The following is a 10188-nucleotide window of genomic DNA, read 5'->3' as shown; positions in this document are numbered from 1 at the left end:
CTGGATACATCATCACACTTACTCACAAAATGTACTTAAAACTGAAGATTTCTGGTCCATTATGGATACTGCCTTCCCTTACAACTCACATTCAACTTCGGTTTTGCTGATTTTAACAGTGTATTTGTGACAAGATAGTCTACGTTCTAGTTCTGTATTCAGTGCCATCAACTTGTCAGATGAAACATTAAAATTTAAGCAGGTACTGACTAGTAAGTCCCTGACATGCACTCTACCTTCTCTATAGTAATTGTACCCGTTTTCACCAACACTTATCCCATCGTTAATATTCCCACACATTATTTCTCTGAATGCATTCTCTATCAACTCAAAATCTGAAGACCGACATTTAGTCACCTAAGTAGTGATGCAAGTCTATAGTTCATATATCTACGCACATGCTGATTTCCCATAATATCACCACGTAGGTGATGCTTGCTCTAGATATAATCCTGCAGCTCAAGGCTTCAAATTGTGTTTCTCTTCTGCTTATGGTAAAATCTTCATCAACAGTGAAAATAATGTTTTTGAAAATCCAACACTTCCTGAACTCAAAATGGTCTTTAATATACCTAAGCCTTTTCACCCTCCAATTCCCTTTTGTGACATTTACAGCTTCAAATGGTATATGCATTTTCATGATACAAATGTTGTTGTTCATGTTTGCATCAGGAAAATTCCATGATTGGAACATGTGTTCAGTTGCCCATGGTTCATGAGAGTGCTAATCACGTAGCACATTACTGTAACTGCGCAAGCCTGTCCACTTCACGGAGTATCAATTTGTCAAGAAAAGACAGTTGCATATGTATATTATTATTAACATATATATTATAAGAACATAATATATTATATATAACATATATGATATTACTATTATATTATATAAAATTATTTTATATTATATATAAATATATATATTTTTCCCTTCTTTCTTTGTCTCTTTTCCCTCATCCCAGTTGTTTCTTCCCTTTGAGCAGTTTCTTTCCCTTTAACAGTATCCACTATACCCTTCAGAATTTACTTAGACTTTCAGGTTCTTACACTGCAGAGACAATAGCGTGCTTACCCATGTGGGTCTGATTTATTTTGGTAATGAATATATACTCTGCTTGCACCCATTTACCTATGATAGCCTCCAGTTAATCTTTCTTTATACTTGAGTAATATTCCATTATGTAAGAATATCACGTCTTTTTTATCCATCTCTCTGTTGATGAGCATTTGAGCTGCTGCCGTTCTATAAAAATACCACAATTGTTTTATCCATTCCTGTGTTGATGGGCGTTTGGGTTGCTTTTATTCTGTACAAATACCACATATTTTTATCCATACCTTAGTTAATGGGAACCTGGGTTGTTTCCAGGGCTTAGCTATGACGAATCGTGCCGCTATAAGCATGGGTGCCTATGTGCCACTGTGGTATGACACTTTCACTCCATGCCATTTCTTTCTTTCTTGTTACCACGGGTGTGCAACACACGCTCTTCACAGTCCTTGTGTGGAGTTTGCACGAGTAAATCTTAATTGCTTTTTACCTCCTCTTCCCCCGTGCTCCCTGCTTTCTTTGATGTATCCCATTATTGTTCCGGAAGGTTAATGAAACAACATGGGTCTGCAGATAACAATGAAAACCTCAGCTTCTCTCACAACATTAATATCTTTTAGTCATATTTGACAGTGGACCCAGGTTAGAGGTAAAAAGTTTTGTTGCTTCCATTGAGGTAGATTTCACAAGCTTGCTATAAAACATAGCTTTTACAAAATGTCCCGGAGTTGGTAAACAATGTTAAGTAGATTTTATAGATGACTGTAAGACCTAAGGTGAAGTTCATAAATTCTGAAGGGCACATTCATTCACCCATACATCATCTGTGCATTGTTAGCTGCCATGACAACAGCATGTCAACATCCTGTGATTGACACAGAAAAGTTCCCATCAGAAATGCCAGTGGTTCTCTTCTCTATTTTCCTCAAATCCAGCTATTAAAATCTTTGTTTCTCAACATTCATGGAAGAAGAAAGGGGGGCAAAAAGTCCAGTCAGGTTGAGCAAAACTGTATTCTTTAGCCAAACAGGTAGAAGCATACAAAATGTAATGTTAACACAGATTTGGATCTAAAACAGAAAAGTGAGAGTTGCTCTGGATTGTTGTCATGTGCAGTGTATATTCCGTGATAAGTTTTGTTACATTAGATTTTATATTTGGAGACAAATAAAAACTATAAAGACTCAAAGGACAAATGTATAGTTTAATGAACACAGACAAATAACAACTTAGACTCTCATATCAAATGGATCTGGACAAGTAATAGTAAGAAATGTGCACATGCACACACACACACACACACACACACACTCCAGTGCCCTTGCTCAGATCACTCTAACCTTGCTGCACGTAGCTGGATTTGCATGAAGGTTTATGTCTGTGTCAAGGTCACTGACTCCTACAAATCCTCGAGCTTTCATGGTCATTTTAACGTGGTGGAAATGCCAGCACTTATATCGTGCCAGATCCAGTAGCAAAGTTGGACGAAGACACTTGGTTAGCTTGTTGTGGGCCTCCCTTTCTGTTGAGTGGTGCTTGGAGGCAGATTTCACTTTAATTTTGATCATATTTCAGAAGGACAAACACAAGTTCAGGAACTGCTTCACAAACTGGTAAAAACAATGGCACAAGCGTACCTGAATGCAGGGTTGCAAGTAGCGGAGGCATTCTCAGATATGTGAGGTTTACTCTCACTTTTCTTTAAAACTTAAATATTCACAACATTGTTTGCTCAAACTGCCTGCATTGCACAGGAATTAGCAGTTGTTCCCTTTCAATGTGTGCAAACTTCCTCTGAGTTATTCATATCTCAGTGAGATACAGGGAAGCACAGTGCTCAGTTCAGACATCGGCCGTGTGAGGTCAAGTCACGTACTGAGGAATAATCCATCCAGCTGATTTGATAACTGGATCCCCTATTCTTCCAACTCTTCATCATGTTTAATATATATTTTTTACAGTTCACATGACCTTCACATTCATTGAATTTAAAATTGTGTGAATCATTCTTATCATGACTATTCTGGGTTTTTCTAATCCAGTTTGAGTAGTTCTGGATAAATTAAGTGGGTAGCAAAAAAAAAATTGTGGTCAATACCAGAATAGAGATTCATAATCGATATAAGAAAACAATTGGTAGTTTCAACTTTTTTTTCACTTTCTTTGATTATTACTTTAATTTGCTTTACTTTCTATTTCATTTACTTTTGGGCATACTGAGATTTGAACTCCAGGCTTTATCACCAGCACATGCTATCTTTTATTTTACGTCTGGGTCTCATTCAGTCACCAAGTGGCCAGGCTGGGCTTGAATCTGTGATCCTCCTGCCTCAGTCTCCCCAGAAGACTGTTATTATCAGCGTGAACCATCAAGCACAGCTTGCAGTGATTACTTACATATAACCAGACTCTTGTGAGATGTGTAGGTACCGGCAATTCAAAGCACAGATGCTGTCTTCTCATTTGGCCAAACCAAAGGGTGCCATATTTATTTTTCAACAGTGGGTGCAAGTACACTCCCCTTTAGCTAGAAAGAGCCACATAGGAGCTATGGATATGTGTTTTGTGATTCATCTTCTGTATTAGTAACTGGGATGTAAGAGAAAATGACACAAATGTCCTTGAAATATTTCCTATGATTTGTGTTCTCTTTCAGATACTGAAAGGTCACATGTCCAGGCCAACTTAAACTTCTCCTCACACTAATCTCATTAGGAGAAGAATAGAAAATTATATAAAGTCCACCACTGCCAACCTGGAAATGTTAAGGCTGAAGCTTGTGGGATGAACAAGTGGGTCATTATGCATCTTCCCGGAGGAGCAGTGCTATAAAAGAGGCGTCAGCTCAGACTCCCCTCAGCGTCTCTCCTCCTCTGGTCTTCTCCTGAAGAGGAAAAGCAGCTCCAACAAGATGCAGCTTCTCCTGCTCGCTTTCGCCATTGGTCTCATTTCTGCACATGACCATATCGACCCTTCGGAGGTAAAGCAGATAAGCTGGTCTTCACTGAGGTCGTGTGTGTGTGTTTGTGTGTGTGTGTGTGTGTGTGTGTGTGTGTTCCTATGTATGTGTACCCCTGTCATTACTGTCTATCATTGATTCTGACTTTTGATTTTCTAAACATCTTTTTCCATGTATGTCTGTATTCCTGAGAGAACGTCATGGTTTTCCAAATCTCTATCTTTGCTACCAGAATAGTCTCTGTATGCAAAACCTAAAACACTAAAGTGAAGGTTTAAGTGTTTATGGTATTTTTATTTGTTTGTTTGGTTTTGGTTTCTTTTTTTGTTTGTTTGGTTTTCTTTTTCCGGTACCAGGGATCAAATTCACAACCTTGCCCTTGCGGGGCAGGCACTATGCTAGTGAGCTAAATGCCCAGCCCCCGTTTACACTGTTTGAATGCACAGCTGTTGCTACTTTAGGATCTCTAAAAGTCTTGCATTTTGTGTGACTGAATCATTACTATGAGGCCTTACATGATTTTCCTCTCAGGGCTCAGAAGCAAGCAGTAGGGTCAGATTTCTATTTCTCTGTGGAGGTGATGTATGGCGTGTCCAGTGGGTCTTAAGGAGGCAAGAATAAAGAAATCACTAAATTTTCTGGTGTGATCTCTCCTGTATAGGTCAGTGGTGACTGGCACACCATTTCCCTAGCAGCTGACAATTTCGAAAAGATTGATGGGAATGGCCCGCTGCAGATCTATCTCCGACATCTAGAATGCAAGGAGGAATGCAAGAAGCTCGCTCTCAGGTTTTATGCCAAGTAAGCAAAACTTATCCAATCTGAAGGACCCATCCATCCAACTACTGCCATGAGGTCTGCAGTCTAATGTGAAAGTGTCCAATATGACAGTCAAATGGGAGCTCTAGTTTTGAGATATCAGTGTGACATCGTGTTCCCCAGATCTCGATACCATAGGAGATATAGATCATCACACTGGTAGAAACATATTGACATAGCAACACAATGGATGGTTGAATGGCTGGATGGGGTATATATGTCTATATGCTTCTACCACCATTATCATCTATCACTGTTGAAATCATATTGACTGATTGTCCCCTGAATTAGCAGAAATTGACAAGTACCTTGGTGCATAAGGACTTCAGCCCCAATATTTGCAGCAGGCCCAGTGACCACAGCTCACGTACTGAAAACGTGTGGAAAACACTTTTTATTTTTAAATTTTATTTTTATTTATTTATTTATTTATTTATTTTGGTTTTTCTCCGGTACGGGGAACCGAACTCACGACCTAGCGCTTGCTAGGCAGGCGCGTTTGCCACTGAGCTAAATCCCCAGCCCCGGGAATCTCTTCTTAAATAGTGACACAGATTCATGTGAAATACAGCTGCAATCCTCCCTGTGATGGGAGATTGTGTACACCCGCACGCCCCCAGAAGGTACATGTCGAGGTTTGCAGACCTCTCTGCCTGAAGCAGTTGGGGTGACAGTTAAGGGAATGTAAGGGGTATGAGACAGTGTTGCTGGTAGGAAATTCGCACAGCCCAGGAAAAGCAGTTTGGACACCAAGGTTTATCTAACCCGACAGCCCACACCCACCAGAATTGGCCATGTTCGAATAGTGAAGCTCTGTTATAACAGATACATTACGTAAGTGGAACACTGACACATTATTTTAGTATCAGCACCCCTGTTGTCGTACAAGTCCCATAATTCCTCAGGAGGTGGACGTGGAGGGTGTTGAATAAGCCGTGTTTTGTGGATCTGTCTTTCAGAGCGAACGGACAATGCCAAGAGTTCAACAGGGTGGGAGTACTAGATGAAGAGAAAGGCGTTTACGTCGCGGAATGTGAGTACTTGAGGCAGTAGGATGACCCCATGGCTCCAGCCCCGCGGTGCAGGCAAACTCCTGCTACAGCTTGGTCCCACTGATCTGAAGCTGGGACTCCAGAACACTTTCTGGTATTAAATCCTAGAGCAACTTTTGCAAAAGCTATAGAAACTTCTAAGAATTCATTGCAACCTAGGATCCATTCCATGTCACCTAAATACGTGCGTGGGATATCTGGATCCATGGCAAGGGTGGGAGGTTCACAGAAAGTGTGTGAGGTGTGATGGGCAAATGTGGTATGTTCAGTTTTAAAAGTCCTTCACCTAAGCAGATATATTGCTGTGAGTCCCCCTCAAAATCCTGCCCTCAGACGAGCACACTAATCCCATCCTTCGTGCCAGCAGTCAGCACATTTTTGACCGAAACGTTTAAGGAGAGCGAGGAAAGAAAACTCTAGAACTGCTTCAGAAATTGGCAAGAACAATGGGATGAGTGTGTCCAAGCGAAGGGGAGCCTTCGAAGGGGGATTCAGGACAATGAGATTTTTACCTCAATAATTTCTAAAAAACTTGATCATTCACTATAATTTTGATACCCCCTGTATTTTATATGCTCTTCAGGGGAGAAAATCTGAATAAAACTAAATCAAATGATGAAACTTTTCAAAATTTGTCGTATGCTATTAGAAAGTATGTCCACACTTTCTTTTCATTGAATAAATTTATTTATGTGTAAAATATTTTTTAATTGATAAGCCAGGTTTAAGCTATAATGTGATCACATTAAACCCCAATCTTAAGAGTAAAGATGACAGGGAGAATATCCAAAGTGAGTTGCAGATCATTTGCACTTCAGTTAAAATAGTGAGAGAAAGGATATCAACTTCTATGTCTCTGAATTAAAATAACTTCCAAAAAGTAGTCCTGGGTATAAAATTAACAGTAAGTAGTTTTTACATGGAAAGCAATGTACACTATGTTTCTCTCATCTTGGACTAAAAAATGTTTGAACTTGTACAAATGTGATGATATACCAGAATAAAGGAATTAAACTCCAACGACACAACCTACGTCCAACATTTTTCAACAATGTAATGGGCATCTCTTTACTTTATTATCTACTGCGATGAAAGTGGTGCTTTTTGAGCATATTAATATGTTACATTTCAATTTATACTCGTGGAATTACAGCAAAATTTTCGCTGGGCTTAAAGGGCAAGGGATAAAATGTCTGACACTTTATTGATTGACTTTGATTCACTGGTCAGTAAGGGGAGGCTTTTTTCACCTACCCTTTAACTCGTCATGGTAAAAAACATATGATCTATTAGGACTGACAAAATTGCTACTATTTAGGTGGTAGGATGTGAAGCAGGTCCTTCCATCACTACCTCTAGCACCTGATTCTAACATGTCGGGGAAAGTTTAGAAAACAGACAATTTTTGAAAGAGGAATTAACACTAACATGTTATGAAAAAATCATGTCAACTCAACAGGAAAAAGTTAACTATTGTGAGTTTTGAAAATGCTTTTTCAATTGTAGATGCTGGCAAAAACTTTTTCGAAATTATTGCTCAGAAAGATGATGTCCTGGCATTTTTTAACCACAACATAGATGAAGAAGGCAAGGAGACAAATGTGATTACAGTTGTTGGTAAGTATGGGTGGATTTTCTCTGTAGTATGGAAGATACGCATGTGAATTTGACCTGTATCTGCATTTGCAGATGGAGCGGTGTGTTTGTGTATTTTGTAAGTATGGGCCCCAGGGTAGAAACGTGTTTACAAACAAGATTGCAACTTTCATCTTGATGCGATTAAGGATAGTGAGTTGATTATGAAAGTAAGGATATGCATAATAGTTCTTGTCTTAATAAAATGTTTTGCATATATATACATATATATATATAATGTGGTTTTGCATATATATATTCAAAATGTACTCCAAGATAGTCCCAAAAAGAAATGCCAAATATAATTGAACTATGTCACCTAATGCAGCAAAATTTAAAACCTGGTTTCAGAACATTACTTTCCCTTAGGCCTGATTGTCTTAATTTCTACTTTAAGACCTTTACCTGGTGGGTGGGTGGGGAACTTGAATCTGCTGCTCTGTAAAAAGACAACACATCAGATTTAGGTTGTGAAACACGAAGTTCTCAGCGTGTAAATAATTCTGACTATTGATTATTTTTATGGGCAGCAATAGAAACATGAGATCCTCAGTGGTGTTAGACTTATACATATTTCAGGTAGATTCCGTGAGGCTTGGTTTAAGAAGGATGAAGAAGTGTTTCTTTTTTATTTGTTTTTCTTGCCCTCCCTGCTTAAATGACACAGATTAATAAGCTCAGACCATTCTGGCTCCACATTTGGTTAAGAGTTCAGCAAACAAGGGAACGGATGCAGAACATAGAAAGAGAAAAGTGGGAAGTTACAGGGCGCAGAGGTTCAGAGCTCTCAGACACAGCCATCTGCGTGCCCCAGGTGTGTGCAGAGATTGCATATGATTTCAGGACACTGAGACTCACAGCATGGGTGAACTTTGGTGCGCTCAGTACTCCTAGGAACTGTACACTGATGTGATGTTCACTGCTGGATGTTACCCAATGCCACTTAAGTTTTCCCGCGGGAAGGAGGGAGGGTGGGGACTGTGGGATTTCCCACATCGCTCCGGCACAGCCTGGCCCTGGGAATGCTTTAGAAAACATGCAGCGTCCTGAGCACACCTCCTCAGCTTTCCCTTCCGTGAAACGCAGGAAAAAGAGACAGTCTGACAGAGGAGGAAAAGCAGAAGCTTGTCAAGGTCGCTGAGGAAAAGGGAATTCCAAAGGAAAACATAAGACACGTTGCTGAAACAGGTAGGGACACCCGCCGGCGTAGGATGGTCTCAAAATGCATTTGGAATGCAAACGTCATCAGTATTACACTCGGTTTGGAATTATGACAGCAAACTTGAAAAAAGTGTACTTTAATTGAACTGCTACTGCGGCTGCTTAGATTTATCGATAACTCCCACCACCTTGTTTATGTCTCTCTTTGCCTTCTCTTTTCCTCCGCAGACACCTGTCCGGAGTAAAGGTGTTGCTCTCGTGAGTAGTAGCATCGTACCTGTAACATTTGATAGTCTCCACGTTTTGTTTTGTTTTGGTTATGTGATGTGTTTTATTTGCCAGAGCGCTTCTCTTCTCTTTATGTTTTTGCTTTGTTTGTTTTGTGTTCTCCTATAGGAAAACAAAGTACACATTTCCGAAAAAATAACAGGGTTTTTTATGTGGTGACGGTATGAGTACCTTTTTGGAAAATACGCTTATTTCTCCACTTTGAATTATGAGTAGACCTGATGAATCCCAGGGTGAATAGAAACTCTTAGAATCAAAATCTTTGTTAATCTTACATCTTACTCTAGAAGATATTTGTGATATAAACTTATGTATACTTGCCCATGGATTATTGATATCGATTTATATACTTTGCCGATTTCCAAAGTAATTATTGTGCAGGCTCCAGCAAAAGTGATGCACTCCTAAGAAAGCGCTTATGACAGAGTCCGAACATTCCCGGATGGACACGCATTCCTACGCAGTGGATTATACGTGATTCCTCCAGTGTTTATCAGCAAGTAAAACCTCGAGGGTTTTCTTGCCTTCTTCATCCACATTGAGGTTGAAAAGTGCTATGACTTCATCTTCGTTACAAAAGATTTTGCAAATGTTTTGATTTGGATTCAGGAAGAACAGGCTACTAATAGCTCAGCTACACTCTTAACATATTCTTGCTCTTGTTTTCTCACAGATGCTGTGGAGGCAAGGACATTTTCCACACCACCTTCTCGATGACATCCGAATCATGAATTTCATGGTCTCATCTCCTGATCTTCCAACTTAGACTTTCTTTCCAGTGAAATCATGAACTTGTGTCCTGACTTTCCTTCTCATCCCTGTCTGCTGTTTCTTGATCTTTCTGCATCTTCTTTGATTAAATAAATTGATGTCCTATGCAAACATAAACATCTTTGAAGAGATTCTCTTTGAAATTTTATAATACACAACTATTTAAAAATGTGGGTCTGCAAGAGGACAAGAGATGACTCTTACTTAGGGTAATTGCAGAGTTTTCTGGTCTGTTATACTTAGTGGGGAAAATGTCACCTACATCACCATGGATTCAGGTTTTTATGAAGTAATGCAAATTTTGTATTCCTCACCCTTTGACAATGGGTGGTAGATTTCTCTGGAAGTGTCATGGGAGGAACTTTTAGGATATAATGAAAATATTCCCCCTGAGAAAAATGATGGCAGACATTGCATTGCTAGAATTAGTTAAAAAGTCTTGTTCTTATTAACTC

General features: G+C 39.4%; 1 protein-coding gene across 3 annotated transcripts in view; it reads left to right on the top strand.

Moving 5' to 3' along the window:
* The window catches only part of LOC102014805 (male-specific submandibular salivary gland protein-like), a 19222-nt gene extending 9372 nt beyond the window's left edge, over positions 1–9850 (top strand). Inside the window, exons 1-7 of one of the 3 annotated variants that reach the window (XM_005406531.2) lie at positions 3901–4028; positions 4669–4808; positions 5786–5859; positions 7385–7495; positions 8600–8701; positions 8903–8932; positions 9636–9850. In XM_005406531.2, coding sequence (XP_005406588.1) covers positions 3960–4028; positions 4669–4808; positions 5786–5859; positions 7385–7495; positions 8600–8701; positions 8903–8919 — 513 coding nt within the window. In that variant the 5' untranslated portion in view covers positions 3901–3959 and the 3' untranslated portion in view covers positions 8920–8932; positions 9636–9850. Of the gene's footprint in view, positions 1–3900; positions 4029–4668; positions 4809–5785; positions 5860–7384; positions 7496–8599; positions 8702–8902; positions 8933–9635 lie in introns of those variants that run through there. The other 2 variants (XM_005406530.2, XM_005406529.2) reach the window with 2 other exon arrangements.
* The last annotated feature ends 338 nt before the right edge of the window (positions 9851–10188 follow it).

This window comes from Chinchilla lanigera, unplaced genomic scaffold (genome assembly GCF_000276665.1).
Source record: "Chinchilla lanigera isolate Chin_1 unplaced genomic scaffold, ChiLan1.0 scaffold00098, whole genome shotgun sequence".
Classification (NCBI taxonomy): domain Eukaryota; kingdom Metazoa; phylum Chordata; class Mammalia; order Rodentia; family Chinchillidae; genus Chinchilla; species Chinchilla lanigera.
This window is presented reverse-complemented; position numbering and strand designations above follow the sequence as displayed.